Source organism: Glandiceps talaboti, chromosome 10 (genome assembly GCF_964340395.1).
Source record: "Glandiceps talaboti chromosome 10, keGlaTala1.1, whole genome shotgun sequence".
Taxonomy (NCBI): domain Eukaryota; kingdom Metazoa; phylum Hemichordata; class Enteropneusta; family Spengelidae; genus Glandiceps; species Glandiceps talaboti.
Window position 1 is genome coordinate 20,144,340 of NC_135558.1, and position 19,760 is coordinate 20,164,099.

The following is a 19,760-nucleotide window of genomic DNA, read 5'->3' on the forward strand; positions in this document are numbered from 1 at the left end:
CATTCTTATTTCATTTTTATTTGACCATTATTTCATTCTTATTTCATTCTTATTTGGTCATGATTTCATTCTTATTTCATTCTTATTTGGTCATGATTTCATTCTTATTTAACCATTATTTCATTCTTATTTGGTCATGATTTCATTCTTATTTCGTTCTTACGAAAAATAAACAGCAAAGAAAATATATCAAAATTGACAAGCATGACAGGTATGAATAATAATGTTATTGGAAATCAATATTAAAGTGTATATGTAACGAAAATGTATAATACATTTAGTTATACTTTATGAATATTTATATCTTCTTCATATTACATACCCCTGGTACGTGGTATCCTGTTTACTTGGCGGTTGTGTTATATCGCATTTCTCGTAGCCACGCTTACGGTGGATACGAAGGGATATCGTGACGCTGTATGAGAGCTATGTACAACCGACATTTGTAATAATTGCCGAAATTTGTAATAAACCGAAATTTGTAATAAAATTGCCGACATTTGTAATAAATTGCCGATATTTGTAATAAACTGACGACATTTGTAATAAATGTCCGGAATTTATTACAAATGTCGGCAATTTTATTACAAATTTCGGTTTATTACAAATTTCGGCAATTATTACAAATGTCGGTTGTACAAGGAACCCCCTTAACCTTTTTTTTATTACAAATTTCGACAGGTTTATTACACATTTTTTTCTGAAATTTATTACAAATATCGGCAATTTTTATTACAATTGTCGTTCACAGAATTTATTACAAATGTCGTCAGTTTATTACAAATATCGGCAATTTATTACAAATGTCGGCAATTTTATTACAAATTTCGGTTATTACAAATTTCGGCAATTATTACAAATGTCGGTTGTACAGAGCTAACGGTATATACAATCCAGGCTACCATGGCCAGGAGTATGTACTATGTGACCCCTAAAGTAGGAAAAATGTATAGTGATTCTTGACACATTGCTGTTGATATTTAATCACGTGATCATTCAAGTTCATATCTGTCCTTTTTATAAATGTTGGTTCATTGTACTTGACTAATAACGTTTGTGGAAAAACGAGGCATTGGACTTACAAGACTCTCTCACAGTCCTCGGCGAATCGCATCGCTGAAAGGACTGTTTTGTATGTACCGTATCTACTGCATAGTTGTACTGTGGGCCCTCAACTTCATGGGCTAATCATTTGTTAGCGTTTTACTGCGATGCCCCAACAAATGATTAGCCCTGTGGAGTCGATGAGGGCCCACAGTACAAGGATATTGTGGTACAATTATGCGGTAGATATTGGTACATACAAAACAGCTAATAGCGATGCTCCCGACGACTGGTGAGAGAGTCTATAACCTTTATTTATATATACTGGATAATTAATTCTTTAAGCATATAAACACTTGTCTCCCAAGAAATCCAGTGAGGGCCATCCCTCATGGGTTCAGTGTCTATGGACGTACATAACTGTACTTGGGAATTAAGACTTTCGTGTTTCTTTTCCTCTCTTTCATGTTTACATGTGCTACCATACACATACTTTAATATACTACTCAGGAACACTCTACGTCGTGTCTGACCACTGACATCGGCCTAGAGAAGAGTATGACCGGTGGGGGCGCCCCGACACGATGTATCTTACGAAGTATTTAACACGGGAACGGCTCCAAATATTCATTAATCGTGTGATTTCGTATTTTCACAAAACAGAAAATTCTCGAGTTCTGTGTACTTGTGAGAAAAGATTTGGCTACAAAGGAAGTATAATCAATCGAATATTACCTGGACATTTCTGCCAGGGTGGCGATTTCACCAATAATGACGACACAGGAGGTATAAGCATGTATGAAGAAGGTTATTTTGAAAACGAAAACTTTGAATTAAAACATATTGGTCCAGTTAAGAATCTTATACATGTATTTTCAATAGAGGAATCTTGTCCACATTTTTACAGGTTTCTCAGTTACTCTGTGTCATCACGCAATTTATTTATATTATTCTAGTCATGAAAAAAAACTTCATCGCTACTAGATTATGTTCAGAGACTTTATCATGGTAGAACTTTAAACTCTCATTATAATGGTGACTTGTGTAAATAATTCGATGACGTAGTTATTTGGAGTTAAATAATAATGTCATTTTGAATAATTTCGTCTGAACGCAAATTTTGCGTGCGCAAATCTGTTTGTAAGTAGAGTAACTGTTATTTGAGGTTTACATCACATAGAACTTTACTGACCCGAAATGTCTCCTCGTGATGCGCTTGTAAGACTAAACTTAAGTTTTCATATCATTAGCAATGTTGTCGTCAGCTCACTAGGGCAACTCGTTCATTCGCTCAGCCTTAATTTGTGCCACGGTCCGGTCACCGTGAAGTAGGCCTGATAGATAACGAAACAGTTCACTCTCGTGAAATCTCGTCACTTTTAGATGGTGGAGACTTTAATCGATATTTTAAATAATCTTGATTTATCTTCCATCATTACAGGTTTTAACTTTTATATCTATGGCGAATCATGGACCAAACAAGAATGGATCACGGTTTTTCATAACAGACGACATAATTAACAGGTAAGGCCTCAATTATTGTCATGATCTGGAAACGAACACCTTTCAATAGTGTTTCTCTTTGGTACTGTTGTACAGTTACCAGCACCGTGCCATCATCTTACTTTCACAAATAATTCAATGTCGCAAAAGAAAGCTGATGTATGCAGTTTTAGGTGATGAAAGATGTACATGTACTTCATACTTGACACAGCGCCCTCTCAGCCCAAGGCTGGTGAATAGCAATCACCGATTTTCGCACATTAAAATTGCTTTATATATTAAACCCTTTTACCCACAAAAGTGTGCAAAGAACGTCCCAATGTAGGATTTTACAATGATAGGAAAGAAATGGCGTGGTTGTGTGTTTGTTTGTTTGTTTGCCTCGATCGTGTATCATACTCCCCCGAATAACAGTTTTCAAGTTATTTCAAAGGACGCCACCAACGTCTAATAATACTGCTTGAAAATATTGCGTAGGTTAAATATTAACAGTTACAATTTACATGGTCCCAGTAACAGAGCTTTTGTTATATTTCCTAAAAACCGTAAATTTTTACGCTTATTTTTTTACTTTTAATTTCCACAAAATTCACAGTTTTGATGGTAAACTCGTGCACGTGGTGTTCGGGTCGGTCTCATCGAAGAAGGCTTTGACATACTCCAAGGGATCGGCGGTAATGGTACAGACACAGGACGACCACGGAGAGAGAGAGAGAGAGAGAGAGAGAGAGAGAGAGAGAGAGAGAGAGAGAGAGAGAGAGAGAGAGAGAGAGACAGAGGGGGGTCAATAGATATCGCATCTTTAGCTGTTGAAGATGGTTGAAAGCCCCCACATCCACCTCCAACACAACTGCGTATACCGTGTTGAATGACGCCCTCCATGGTTCTGTATATGCCTTACATACTCTGGATCATCGATCAACGTTTGACGTTGTGTAGCAACAATACAGTACACTAGCAATATACTATAGCAAAGAACAGTCTTAGGATAGATTTATCTACAGAAAGTGCTGCTCCGGAAACCAACCTTTCAGATTACTAAGATAGACACAAACTAAAACATGGTCATGTGGCAGATTACTCAAGTTTGTGATAGCAATACTATTCCTGTGCCAATAATGTCACACAAATCCCCCAAAACTATACACAACACGATCGTGGAAATGAAGTCGTCACAAACACCAAGCTACTGCTGTGAGAATAGGTAACCAATGTCCATTCAATTGCATATATCAACATGTCGCAATAATAGTTTTAGTTTGTGTCTATTCTAGTTAGCCGAATGCTTGGATTCCGCGGTCGTATCCAGAATAATAGAATGGTAACAAAGGGGAGAACGAGAAACTTCGGGTACAATTAAATATAATATATATCAACTACCTTTACTTTTGTGCCAAATTCGTGAAATTATAGCTCTATCTCGCATGACCAGGTCACGTGACTCACCACATTAACCAGAAGAGACATGCATATATCTAAAACACATTCAAAGAAGTAACACAAAATCTTTACTGCTGAACATCGATGTTTATTTGGAGGGAAAAGACAAGTCTGAAATTACACATGCCGATAAACGACTAAGAGTAGATACATGTAAGAAAAATGCTGGACAGGAAATCAACGAATCGCGTCATGATAAGTTGAAAGTTGTGGGATAGAGTTGGAGATTTTGATTATATGAAGTTGTTGCAACAACATGAACCTAGAGAGAGAGAGGGGAGAGAGAGAGAGAGAGAGAGAGAGAGAGAGAGAGAGAGAGAGAGAGAGAGAGAGAGAGAGAGAGAGAGAGATTATTAGTAAAATCTTTATGTGACACATTTGAAGGTTTCATCTTACATTACATTACATAATTAACAAAAAGAAAATATTACTTTGATTTTTCACCCATAAGCATATCGTTATTGATGAGGATCTTTTGAATTAAACATACCTGTGACGTTAGGCATAATACAGGCTTGATTCGATAGCATGTTAGCATTTTCACTGTCACAAACGTATGATAACTACTACTATCATTATGAAAGTGAAAGCCTTTTTCTTCGATACATTCATTATTCTGTGACCTAATTCAAAGACTACTAAAGTAACATTTGATAAAATAGAATTGAATTGCAAATACAATTCTTCAATATTTAATATTTTATACTAACTTACTTGTTATTTCACAAATTATTCCCTTGGATCGTACATCACAATATTCATCATCCGTTAAGCCTTCTTCGCCAAACCTAAACCTGTTCGGGGAAAAAAACATCATCCGATTATCGCTGATCGCTGGATTTCATTTCGTGCCGTCTATATCTGCACCAGTTAACAATCATAGTTACAAAACTATCGTTGGCGACTTGATTGAAAATTCAAACCTCAATTGCTTTGTTGAAAGAAACAATAACACAAGTTTCACTCTTAGTTTGGTTGGTATCTCAATAAATAGATTTGATCTCTCCCCATCAATACTTTCAACTTGTTAAAACATACATACTATCTGATCACAGACAGTGTTACTCCTTTGGTACTGTCAATCAATAAATTTGTATTCCCTTACCACGAAACAAGACACGTGAGTTTCATGAAGATACAGACACTGGAACAACACATTACTATAAATCCAATAACATACTCTGATAACAATTGTCAACCGAACTTTGGTAAACTGATTACTTTGTTGACTGGAAATATAGCAACAACATTCACTTGTTCTCTTAGTCTCGTGGATTTCTCTTGTTACAAAAAATCGAAGGCATAAAACTAGCTTCAAGTCACGTGACTTTATCAGTATTCCATATGATAACAACATTCCTGCTGCCCTTTGACTCAACTCTCTGTCAATTGATAAAACAAATCTTTGTCTATGGATTATTTTATTGATACTACGCCATCCATGTTTAAAATGGGCTATATACATCCTAGTGGGACTCACATAATTATCTTATAAAAGGAAATACGGAAAAGGAGAAATACATAAGCGAAGAATGTTCTAGTGCCTTCTAGAGGTAATAAACCATAAACCATAAACCAATACAAAAAAACATGTATGGCAGGATATTTTCATTTTGGTACATTTAAAAGTGTAATTGTTTCATGGTCTTATCGAACATAACTAAAATATAGATGATAGTATTTTTAATGTCTTAATATTGCCCTTAATTTACATGTAAAATGGTCCCTTAACTTTTTAGTAACTTTCTTATTTCGCTAAACCAGAAGACATTTTAACGACTAGTGATGGGTTATACATGCATGCAAACAAACAAACAAACAAATGTACGTACATACATACATACATACATACATACATACATACATACATACATACATACATACATACATACACACACACACATACATACATACATACAGACAGACAGACAGACTGACAGACAGACAGACAGACAGACAGACAGACAGACAGACAGACATACATACATACCCACCCACCCACCCACCCACCCACCCGCCCACATACATACATACATACATACATACATACAGACAGACAGACAGACAGACACAGACAGACAGACAGACAGACAGACAGACAGACAGACAGACATACATACATACATACATACATACATACATACCCACCCACCCACATACATACATACATACATACATACATACAGACAGACAGACAGACAGACAGACAGACAGTCGTAAGCCAGGAAGACAGAGATTGAGAGAGTGATATAGATAGACAGTGAGACTGATAGTGATAGATGAATAGTTCAATACCATAGTTGGGCACAATCCTGGCCGTCTGCAGTATCGAGTTTTGTGTTATTATCTGGTTCATTGCTTGCCCAGCCAATATAACATGTCGGAGTTCCGTCAGTCCATACATAATCGCCTTCAAACTCGATGTCATTCATACCAGTCCAGAAACCGAAATTGTCGATACAAGGTGGCCCATCAGCCCCCTTTTCACTAATACGTTTTCTAATACCATCGTGAAGTTCCTTGTTGTCGATATGGGCAAGATGGCCACCACGACTAGCACAGAGATCACTAGCGCCTTCCTGTAAGGTGCGTCCTGTAATATATGGTTGGTGCCTTTCGCAGTAGATTTCAAATTTCCTGCACAAACAGACACTCGCCACTGTTGAGAAAATTACACATCAAATGACAAATATTAACGGGGCCCGGGGGGGGGGGGGGAGACACGACACTTTTAGGAAATCAATGCATTCGTAAACGTGCATTTTGAGGATTCATTTCATGGTTGTATACCGCGTACACCAAGGGCGTTTCCTCCTTCATTGGACATGCCAGGTCTCATAGATGTCAGCATACATGCATAGAAAACATGTACAGCAGAACATGGATATTTTTTGACTATTTATTTTTAAATTAAATTCGGATTTGAACTTGATATCATGGTGACATACTTGGCATGTACATGAATGGTGACTGTCACTTGCTATACCTAGTAACTTAGAGAAAAGTCTAACTTACCAGGCTTGTAGCCGTACGTTTGCTTTGAAAAAAAAGAAGGAAACAAATAACTGTGACGTCATTTTTGGGCAGAATTCATGATATTAGGAGTCTCTTATTCAATGGCAGTGGTTATTACTTAACTTTCGTATTCAAACGTATTATTTCAACTACTGAACTACGTGTCATTGGCTTAGATCGTGTCACGTGGTATGAAGAAGTGACCCATAGTGGTCTCGATTTGAATAGACACGGGATACTATTCGTATTTATATTTTCCCTAGGGCACTATTCTAGTCAAAGACTCGTTAAAGTTGCATGCTAGTTAAAAATGAATGCATTTAGAGAACCACATTGTGAAGTAACACACCAAACTATACTCACAGTTATAGATATCCCCAAGACTAATATTGCTAGCAATTTGAACTCCATTTTGTCTGGAAAAAAAGAATCATCACAAATATTTACTGATCTGTTTCAATATTCCATTTATCTTACTACAATATTGCTATTTACTCACATCATCTTAGTTTATCTTATGTACTTAATCATAAAGAACGAATTCTAAATTTAAAACACCACTACAGGGTCTATTGGTCAACCCTTCACATCTACCAACTATTCTTATTCTTGTTCTTTATTCGAATCCAATCAGCTTTCTACAAAGTAGTGGCTGTTTTTTCATGGAGCCATAGAAATATCTTTAAGAAGTACATAACACACAAAGTAATAAGTAACTCGATGAATACAAAACAAAACAAAACAAAACAAAACAAAACAAAACAAAACAGAGTACAAAGTCGAGTACTGTCGCTAAAGAGTTAAAACATGTATACAGTTCAAGAAAGGATTACAAAACATCGAGTACGTGTCGGGCACATATCTGTTTAAAACCATTCAGAGATTCCAGATCTCTTATAGATCTGGGAATCCTATTCCAAATATTGGATGCCATATATTTCAAAGAACTTCTATGGCAGTCATTCTGATAGAAATCTCCTCTGGCACTAGCCCTGGTTCTGTTATTATGAACTTTATCTATTTTGGTTGAACTGTTAAGATAATGAGGAGTTAGATTATTGTTGATCTTATACATTAAAACACATTTACAGAAGTAAAATCCTTGCTTCACTGACATCCACTTCAGGCGTGTTAACATATCAGCACTGTGTGTTCTATAGTGACATTTCAAAAATAATACGCATGCCACGGTTTTGCAGCCGCTGCAGCCGCAAAATAGTCGCACAATATTACGATAATCGAAATACGATACGATACGATACGATACGATTTGTTTTATTACCATATATAAGATTTTTTTACAGTTTGCACAATAAAGTAAATACAGGTTGATAATTTGGTAATGGGAGTCAGAAAAATAGCATAATGCTAGTCGAGTCTGACACCGTAGACACTGGAATGTTACAACGTTACTAAAGCAAAACAACTAGAGGGCAGTGTACACGTAAAGAAAATATCAGATACAAATAACATAAATACAAACAAATAATTAAATACAAAATGTACAATTAGTGGACATAGTCTTTAATGAGTGAGTTTTTTAGTGAATCACGAAATGAAGTTCTAGATGGTTGTGATCTAATACTATGTGGTAGACTGTTCCAAAAGGCCGTACCTGTGAAACATATTGCAAACTTGCCTATGGATGTGATTACTTTAGGTAGAAGGAGATTTCTCCTACCCTTGAACCTAGTACTATATTCATGAACTGGTGGAGTGCAATAATCTGTAAAACGGTGAGGTAACCTGTTGGTTAATAAATCATACATGAAAGTACAAAGTTGGAGTTTATGTAATTTGAATATATCAAGAATTTGAAGTTCACTAAATAAATTGTTAAAATGTGCAGAGATACAACTAAAAGTAATAGCTCTGACTGCCATTTTTTGAGACTTGTGAATACATGTCAGATGTGATGAATATGTAGATCCCCATACTTCAATACCATAGGTGATGTGTGGTTGGATAAAAGATTTGTATATCAGAATAAGGATATCTTTAGGTACAAAATGTCTTAATTTGAACAAAATACCAACTTTTTTCCTAACAGTGGAGTTTACCATTTGAATATGCTTTGACCAATTTAGGTGTTTATCTAAAATAACACCAACAAAAGTTGTTGACTCCACTTCATCAATAACCCTACTACTAATGTGGAGAGAACCTTCAAGGGATATTTTTCTCCTAGTATTTCTAAATAGAATGTAGTTTGTTTTGAGATGATTAATGGTAAGTTTATTTACATTGCACCACTTTAATACGTTATTTAAGTGGGCATCAACATTAGATAAATTTATATTGTAATGATTGTCAGGAAAAGTGTGAAATAAATTAGAATCATCTGCAAATAATCTGAATTGGAAAAAAATGGATGAGGAAGCAATGTCGTTGATAAATAACAAAAATAAAGTGGGACCTAAGACAGAACCTTGTGGCACTCCACATTGAATAATACGGTTAGATGATGTGTTACTACTAGCATGGATATATTGGTATCTATCATATAAATAATCAGTGAACCATTTCAAAGGCAATCCCCTAATGCCATAATGGGCCATTTTCGAAAGAAGAATTTCATGATTAATAGTATCAAAAGCCTTGGAAAAGTCGAGAAAAATGCCAAGAGTGACTCTGCCTTCATCCATCTGCTTGATAAGATAATTGACAAGGTTAATAAGGGACAATTTTGTGCTATATTTTTTGCGAAACCCATATTGATGCTCGTAAAGAATATTATTTTTTTCTATATAATGCATTAGACGATTATTTACAATGGTTTCTAATACTTTGCTTAAAAGAGGTAAGACTGATATTGGCCTGTAGTTGCCAGGGTCATCAGTGGCTCCCTTTTTAAAGATGGGTGTAACTTTTGCTATTTTAAGTGTTGTGGGGAAGATTCCTGAAGAAATAGATAGGTTGAAAATATAAGCTAAAGGTTTAGATATTATTGCTGCTCCATTAATAAGAAGTTTAACTGGTACATCATCATGACCACACGCCTTTTTAATGTTCAATGAATTTATGAGATTATAGACCTCAGCTTGTGTAGTGGGATTCATAAAAAATGAATTAGTTAAAGGAGTAGATAAATAGTCTTTAAAATTATGATTGGTTGAATTAATATTACTAGCCAAATTAGGACCTATTTTGACAAAGTAGTCATTCAAAGCTTCAACAATATCACTGATCTCAGAGATGTGGGCATTAGAATCATTTGATACAATATGCAGACTATCAGGCAAAGTTTTCCTAGCTATTCTTCCTTGACCTCCAAGTACTTCTTTAATAGTTTTCCAAGTCATATTTGAATTGCCTTTGTTGTCCATAAAAACAGTACTATAATGCAACTTTTTGGCATTCCTAATTACAGACAATAGCATATTTCTGAATTTTTTGTACACATCAACAGCTGCACCATCAAAGTTTGAATTTAAAACCTTAGAATAAAGTTTATGTTTAGTTTTGATAGATTTCCTAATGGCTCTAGAGATCCATGGTTTCCTAGCCTTTTTGTTGCTGATTATTTTTGTGGTAATTGGTGCATGCTTGTTACAAATCCTACTAAAAATTAAATGAAATCTGTTATAAGCAGCGTTAACATCAGTACAATCATAGACACCTTCCCAGGATACATTTGCAAGTTCATCACAAAAGCGAGAAGGGTCATAATGATCATAATTTCGAAATGAAATTTTTTGTCTATGAGATATTCTAATAGGGTGGTTTTCTACTAAAGCAAAAATAGGGAAGTGATCTGATATATCAGTGGTTAATGTTCCAGAATAGATTTGATACTGATTTATATTAGTATAAATATGATCAATAATTGTTGCAGATGAGTCTGTCACTCTGGTTGGTGTGGAAATTAACTGATGGAAACAAAGGCACTCCATGGATGTGAGAAAGGATTCAATACTTACTGAACTAGTTCTATTATTTGCATCAACATTAAAATCACCCATTAAGATAAAGTGTTTTTTTTCTAACTTAAATCTCCTCAGTACATTTAACAACTCCTCTTGAAATTCTACAATGTCAGTATTTGGTTTCCTATAAATAATACCAACTATAGCATTTCCATTACCAGTATGTACCTCCAACCATAGAGATTCTGAATGAATGACATTTACTTCAAGTAATTTATAATTAAGAGATGAATGTATATAAGCCCCTACCCCACCACCCCGACCTGCGTTACGACAGTTTACTTCAAATGTATATCCTTTCAAATTACAAGTACTTAAATTGGATGTACCCCAAACCTCGGAAATACCAATAACAGAAAACTTAGACTGAATTATATCTTCATATAACAATTTTAAACCTTCAAAATTTCTATTTAAAGACCTAATGTTAACATGTGAAACACAAAATGACCGGTTCGTTATTACATTATAATGGTCATCAAAACTGGTCGGTGGCAATGAAGAATAGCCTACATCAAATAAATCATTGAAATCGTTGTTATTATTATCTGTAGTTTATGATAACTGTTACTAAATATGGATTATTCCAACAAAAATGTTTTGTCCAGTAAGTAGGGTTCTGCAAGTTTATGTTCAGTACCTCACCCAGTCTGTGGTACAAGTCTTTGTGTAAGAGGTGATTGAACTTCATATTTTATGTAAAACTAAGTACGTGTATAGTGTTCATGAACAGCTGTAGATGGTAAAATGCGTTGTGTTCAACATCTGGAAGTTTTGTTGCAATAGGGAGATACTGGTAGCAGATGGCAGTAAGCAATGTATGGTTCGAACGTTCACAGTTTAGTGTCACATAATTCTGGATAAATCTGTTTCTCTTGATATAATCAATGGTCTTGACTGAGTATCCTTTTTCACGTATATCTTACCATTATTGGTCCACATGAACTGATATCGTGCTTGTTTTCTTTGTGTATTCACCTTATACAGTAGTTGACGTGTAGCTGGTAGTAGATTCTCGTTAATATATATCTTTGCTGTGCTATCCAGACCAAAATCATTGGCATTGGTATTCTTTAATTTCTTTCTGTTGTCATAGACTTCATTTCTTGACTTTCTTGTAGTAAACCTCACAATAATGGGTCTAGGCCGTGTCTGTGTTGTAGCTGCAGCTGCGTTACCACGTTTGTTTTGAACTCCGTTGCGATGTGCAATGTCGATGTCATTTTCGTCTATTGCTGGGTTTGTTTTCTTGAAAATTGATATCACGGTACCGATAACATCTTCACCATCTTTCTCTGGTACACAGCTCACCTCAAGGTTTGTTCTGCGGTTGTACTGATTAAGGCTGGCCAGGTCGTCTTCGACTATTTTCAGTTGTTGGCTCAGTTGCGTATTTTCGTGTTGTAGCTTTAAGTTGGCCCGTTCTATGGTTTCCACACGAGTTGACATTTCTTCGTATTTTGCATTGAAGAAGTCCATGGAGTTATTCAGCTCAGTTTGCGTTAGTTTAACTTCTTGTATGTCGGTAGCAATATTTGTAAGCTGCGTAATGATAGGTTGTAGTAATCTTTGGAAATGGTCTGTAGTAGGGATGTCATCACCTAGTCTCGGCGCGGCCATCTTGCCCTCTGCAGAGTCACTTCGTGTCACTGGTTTCCCAAATCTTTTTGAGTTACATTTACCACATAGCATCAAGTCACCTTGACGTAGCTTCACTGACCCTTTCCTGTTGTCACAGTCACCACATTTCATATTTTGTCAGTTATAAAGTGTTCAAAACGCCAAATAACATTTGAAAAATCAGAGCGGTTGCAAACCACATGTTGCTCCGCAAACAGCGCCCTCAGAAGTCTATGTGGAATATATGGAAGAACTAGTGTATTGTAAATGGTTACTCGAATATTTAGAGGTACCATTGGCGCTATTCTCTTTAGAATACCAAGACCTCTATTAATGTTATTGACAATATTATTAATATGTGCCTCAAAGTTCAAATTTTTGTCTATGTGAATTCCCAAGTGATCGAGGCTATTAACTTGTTCAAATTGCTGACTGTCCAAACTGAGTTCTAATAAGTTGGTAGTATTTAAATGAGCTTCTTTTTGTCTACTACATATAATCATGCATTTGGTCTTCCCGATGTGAAGGCTTAGCCCATTAGCACATAGCCAATCCCCCACCTCGACAAGACCCTTTTGTAAAGTGTTAGAAATTACATTACACAGTGGTAATATAAGCCTAGATAGATATTTAAAGACTACAGTGTATTTTCTGAACAATATACTTTACCATTTCTTTGATACAAAGATTGCACACTTGAAATATTGAGAAGGAAAATGAGATATGTTACTGAAAACCAACAGTATACTGTCTAGTACATTATATATACATGCATAATTATGATATATTTGTATAGATAGATAGATAGATAGATAGATAGATAGATAGATAGATAGATAGATAGGTAGGTAGGTAGGTAGGTAGGTAGGTAGGTAGGTAGGTGCGTGCGTGCGTGCATGCATGCATGCATGCATGCATACATACATACATACATACATACATACATACATGCATACATGCATACATACATGCATACATACATACATCCATCCATACATCCATCCATACATACATACATACATGTACATACATACATACATACATACATACATACATACATATACATACATACATACATACATACATACATACATACATACATGCATACATGCATGCATATATGCATACATACATACATACATACATACATACATACATACATACATACATACATACATACATACATACATACATACGTAAAAAGGAAGCACAAAAGGAAATTAAGAATGAAAAAGACAAAAAAAAAGAATTTTTTATGCTATTTGTTCTACCGTAGACTAATGACCACACTATCATATATTCGGTTGACAGTAACAACACCAATAACGTTAACGTATAATGATATTGCAAACATACAAGCTAAGCTTACCTTAGTGTGTTGGCTTCTTCGTTCTTTGATGAAACTCTGCCCTCAACTCAGCGGTTGTGGATGTATCAGTACCAAGATGAGCCCATTATATCGATTCTATGCTGAACGGGGGTGCCTTTCGCGTAATTGTGATCCTGAGAACTCTTCAGAATAATGCAGATGCCCTCCAACTTTAAAATAGGACTAACTCCCCCGTACCAAAAGGCTTGTATCTGTCAATTACAGTCAAATATTAAAATAATTTTCAATTTGCGTCATCGTATTATCTCGTATTTATTCACATCTCCTAGAAATCCGTCATCGAGACTAATAATTATTTCATGATATCAGGAAAATTCAAATTTGCCATGCTCTTCGAAAACACAAAAATGTAAGTAATGCCAGATTTTACTTATTGAAAAATTCCCATGAAAATAAAAGCAAAAGTAATTCGTCACACTTTGAGATGTCAATACCGTCATGTATCGCAATGGGAATTCAACCAGGTGTTTAGTAGATTTCCGGTACATTTGTTTGATATCAAAGTATTGAATGTAATATTCATTTCATATCATATTTACACGATACAAAGGAATACATTCATGTACTGTCATGTGTCCACAAATATCGACAAAATACAAACCAAGCGGTCGCGAAAGTGAGCCCATTAGTAGAGATAAAATTTCAAAAGATACAGTAAATAGTAATAAAGATCACCTGTACAAATTAAAACACCAATTTTCACATTGATGAGAGAGTTCCTTTATGCTACTCTGCAAACAATGAACAATGCATACTCACACAGTAAACCGTTATTCGACCGTGACTACAACACGTCTTTTTTATTTCTATAACCGGACATGACTCCCGGTGACCTGTTCTTACAGTTATCGCTTCGATATCAAAGACTTCGTAAAAAATTTTTTTTTATCTAAAACTTAGAATAGTTGACGGTATTCCTTCAAATCAAGGGGTTAATGCTCAGAGGACATACCTCATTTTTAAAATTTTTAACTTTTATAACAATTCTAATTTTAATCATGTGTAATGTCTGATGTCAGAAAAGAGAAACCTATATTCTGAAAGATAACGAGATTAAACACGTGAAATAAAGTTGGCTCAGGGGGGTTAAAAAGGCCTGGTAAAAAAATGTTGTTGTTTTTGTTTTCTACAAATGATTTATTTCTTAAACGCCCTGGTGACATTTTCTAACTCGGATAGTTTGCTGTTTTCTAGTCTTATTTAATTTCATCAATCACTGTCCTGAGTGGAGACAGATACTGGGTTCAGAAAACACTGTATTTTAATTTGACATAGAGACTTACGGATGGATTGTCGAAAATGAGTTTTTGGTCCTTTTTCTCAAAAGGCATTTTTGTAGTAAGGTCATTTATTTATTTATCTATTTATCACTTCAGTGTTCAAGCACTGTTCTCCCAATGGAATTTGTTGCAAGATTATGTACACAGAAACATAAGGAACAGTGTACTTTAAAGATATCCAATTACTACCATACTACATTCTTAAGATGTCTTTTAAATATCGATGAGTTCAGAGCTGATTTTATTGATAGGGGTAGATTGTTCCATAGAACAGCACCACTGTAGTGAAATGTCCGTTTCCCATATTCAGTTTTAACTGTAGGGATGTACATGTTACATTTATGTTACGTTTATGTCTTGTGTTATGAGGATGAATTTCGAAGATGCATTACCTGTTACGGATTTGTAGATGAGTGTTGTTGGCGCTTCCATCTAATTTGAGGGCTGACCCAACCAAAGTTTTCATAAACCCAACCCGTACTTGTATTACCGGGAACTTCCTTATGGCGCTAACCCGAAATAATTCTCAAAACCCCAATGACATGACTGTTATGATTGTTGTTTCTTTTCTTATCTCACCAAAATTGTTCTGAGTGAAAACGGAGAGCAAAGAAAAAAACATGATTTAAATTTGTCTTAGAGCCATACGTGCCTAGAGCCGAAAACACGATTTTTGACATTTTTTTCTTTAAATGACATTGTTGAAGTTAGGCCCTTATGGTACCAATTATTTATTAAAATGTGAGGATTGGAAGTGAACTTGGCGCGATTTCTTTATTTACATCTCTTTTCCTACGTTCTTTTTTTTGTTATGTGAGTGAGGGCCTTTCAAACCGGCTAACATAATAACACATGTACAATAGTATACCATCAGTATTGTCAGAGACGAGTACGACAGGCTAACATAATATCACATGTACTAGTATACCATCAGTATTGTCAGAGACGTATACGACAGTATAGCATATCACATGTACTAGTATACCATCAGTATTGAGACGTATACGACAGGCTAACATCATATCATATGTATTAGTATACCATCAGTATTGCCATAGACGTATAGGACAGGCTAACATCATATCACATGTACTAGTATACCATCAGTATTGTCAGAGACGTATAGGACAGGCTAACATCATATCACATGTACTAGTATACCATCAGTATTGTCAGAGACGTATACGACAGGCTAACATCATATCACATGTACATGTACTAGTATAGCATCAGTATTGTCAGAGATGTATACGACAGGCTAACATCATATCACATGTACTAGTATACCATCAGTATTTGTCATAGACGTATACGACAGGCTAACACCATATCACATATATTAGTATACCATCAGTATTGTCAGAGACGTATACGACAGGCTAACATCATATCACATGTACTAGTATACCATCAGTATTGTCAGAGATGTATACGACAGGCTAACATCATATCACATGTACTAGTATACCATCAGTATTGTCAGAGACGTATACGACAGGCTAACATCATATCACATGTACTAGTATACCATCAGTATTGTCATAGACGTATACGACAGGCTAACATCATATCACATGTATTAGTATACCCCGTGGCAATTGCTACGACAGGTCGTTCTCGATTTGATTTAAGACAGTTTGACTCTGCAAATAGAAATATTTGTTGATTGACTATTATTGCACAGTTATCTTTTCATACCGAGAGCAAGTTTTTGATGAAGAAATACAACTAAATAGCAAAATTATTTTTTTTTCTCTTTGTCGAAAATAGTATATAACATTTCAAGTAACAGTCAAAGTTGTTGTGATTACTTTTTGAACACATCAAACAGAAGATAATTTATTCAGATATGGTGGTTCTCATCATTCGAAACTACAGTATATAATAGACATATTTTATTTTTAATATCTTTGCCACATTTTAATCTTTACGGCACAGTTTTTATTATTATTCATAATTGTGAATTTCAACTTGCCATTGTGTCTATGTATGTATGTATGTATAAATGTATGTATGTATGTATGTATGTATGTATGTATGTATGTATGTATGTATGTACGTACGTATGTACGTATGTATGCATTTATGCATGTATGCATGTATGCATGTATGTATGTATGTACGTATGTATGTATGTGTATGTATGTATGTATGTATGTATGTATGTATGTATGTATGTATGTATGTGTGTGTGTGTGCGTGCGTGCGTGCGTGTGTGCGTGCATGTATGTATGTATGTATGTATGTATGTATGTATGTATGTATGTACGTACGTACGTACGTACGTATGTATGTATTTATGCATGTATGTATGTATGTATGTATGTATGTATGTATGTATGTATGTATGTAAGTCTGTCTGTGTATTTATTTTTGTATTGTAAAATATATGCAGTGTCAATTTGAAATGTGTAATTCAATCAAATCAAATATTAATAACACAGGTGTTACGTTTTCCACGCACATTGTCATCATTTTATTTTCATTTTACAGAATTGCAAATATTTGAAGTGTTTATCTAGTAGAGCTAACATTTGCCTCAATTACTCAACAATTGACACGGGGGTGCTCGTCTTTGGTCTTGCTATGTACGTACCTAAACAAATAGTTTACTTGCCATGTATAACAACATCATTTTTGGACTTTCGTCACCACAAAAGTGACACCCCTGGCTTATTTCATGTTATAAAAACTGGTTAAACTGAAAACTTTTATCACAGACCTGGGGACAGAAAGGCGTATTGAATTCTGTAAGCGTCAACAATAAGACAAGGTAAGTTAATTCTATTAAAAGTAGTATCAGTAGCCAGCGTGATCAACGTCTCGATATTGTTAAATGGTTACTCAAAATGAAATATTATGCAAACAGAATGTCTTAAAGTGTTACACTGTATATTTCAGGGTGATGTAATACAACAAGATTAAACTCTAAACTGTGTCCGAAAGGCATTTTAACATATTAAATCTTGAATGCTATTAGGTTCATCTCTGGTTAGAGGAGTTGGAAAAACTGAAGGAATTTATCACGGTCATAACAAGTTTAAATTTCGAATTGTTGAGCATAAGGCGTAATCGGGCGCTTCGGAATTAGGATTTATTGACATCTATTCATTAATTTTATATTTTTCCAACTTAGTTATTACCTATTTTATGATATGCTTACATACCTCATCCTTTCTCACCTCTGCACATGCACAATTGCTATTGCATCAGGTTCTTCCGAGGCTAGGCTCATGTGAGTGTGGCGTTGGGGTGATGGGTGTTTCAAAAAAGGAATCATTCAAAGTGTATTGTAATATTAACAGTTATCTACGAATGTTTTAAATGTGCACTAGCTGCAACAGGGACACTTTTCATGAAATAACCAAAGATATATTCACTAAAGTCACTTAAAAAAGACATAGTATCTGTTAATTAGTTGTTGCCAATATAATATGTTGGTAGTGTAGTGGCAAGTTTCAATTTAGAACGAAAGCTCGGTTTTGAATCTGTTACCATGTTAAAACTGTACTAGTTGTAACTGGAGTATCATTTGTCGACCAGACAACCACAGTGTATTCACTGGAAATTGTTTAAATACAAATAATTAGACATTGTACATGTTAATCGTGGTCGATATTATGCAGATGTTTATGATATGAGAGAGAGAGAGAGAGAGAGAGAGAGAGAGAGAGAGAGAGAGAGAGAGAGAGAGAGAGAGAGAGAGAGAGAGAGAGAGAGAGAGAGAGAGAGAGAGAGAGAGAGAGAGAGAGAGAGAGAAGGGAGGGAGAGAGAGAGGGGAGGGGGAGGGAGCGAGGAAGAGAGAGAGGGAGGCTAGGGAGAGAAATAGAGAGATAGATAGTGATAGAGAAAGATAGAGAGGGAGAGAGAGGGTAAACTATTTTTGTAGCTGTATGCATATATTTTACAATACAAACATTGATACACAGACAGACAGACGGACAGACAGACAGACAGACAGACCCAAAGTCAATAAGGACCAAAAGTCAGTTCAATTTGATGTATATATGTACAGCTACAAAAATAGTTTACCCTCAAGTGATTAAATACTGTACACGGAAAAAACGTCCCAGTTGCAGCAAGTACAGCTTTAATAATATGTCTGTCATCAAAATCTTATTTCTTCTTTTTTCTTCTTTTTTCTATTTTCGGCAGAATGATTTTTAAGCTAGTTTTCTTAACCCTTTGTGCTGCAGTTGTTACTTTTGGGGTAGAAGAGGTCGGTTCATTTTACTGTTTTTTTTTAAATATTACATCAGCATTGCCATCATCATCATCATCATCATCATCATCATCATCATCATCATCATCATCATCATCATCATCGTCATCATCATCATCATCATCATCACCACCACCACCACCCCATGAGTTACCTATAGTATCTCTATTACCATCACCCCATGAACTACCAGAAAATGAATCGCATAAAAAGGTTTCAATTGCTACATCATCTTATATGCCTAGGAAAACAAGTCAACAATGATCAAATTTATGCATTTTTCCTACGTTGAATAGTTGTGATTGTTTTTTGAGCTATTT

The 19,760-nt window shown here is 35.2% G+C and overlaps 1 protein-coding gene and 1 pseudogene across 1 annotated transcript; one reads left to right on the plus strand and one right to left on the minus strand.

Moving 5' to 3' along the window:
• Window positions 1-204: 204 nt before the first annotated feature.
• LOC144440744 (peptidyl-prolyl cis-trans isomerase-like) lies at window positions 205-3,907 on the plus strand (annotated as a pseudogene).
• Window positions 3,908-6,275: 2,368 nt separating this feature from the next.
• LOC144440745 (collectin-12-like) lies at window positions 6,276-13,965 on the minus strand. Its single transcript, XM_078130125.1, has 4 exons — window positions 13,918-13,965; window positions 7,366-7,418; window positions 7,003-7,024; window positions 6,276-6,646 (listed from the first exon to the last, which is right to left on the minus strand). Exons 2-4 carry the CDS (start codon window positions 7,411-7,413, stop codon window positions 6,276-6,278), a joined length of 441 nt encoding a protein of 146 aa, XP_077986251.1. The 5' UTR covers window positions 7,414-7,418; window positions 13,918-13,965.
• Window positions 13,966-19,760: the final 5,795 nt, after the last annotated feature.

Coding starts and splice junctions, on each gene's coding strand:
- LOC144440745 (XM_078130125.1), bottom strand. CDS start 7,413: ATGGAGTTCAAATTGCTAGCAATATTAGTCTTGGGGATATCTATAACT. Junction 7,025..7,365: donor TCTTGGGGATATCTATAACT/GTGAGTATAGTT, acceptor TTTTTTTCAAAG/CAAACGTACGGCTACAAGCC. Junction 6,647..7,002: donor AACGTACGGCTACAAGCCTG/GTAAGTTAGACT, acceptor TTTTCTCAACAG/TGGCGAGTGTCTGTTTGTGC.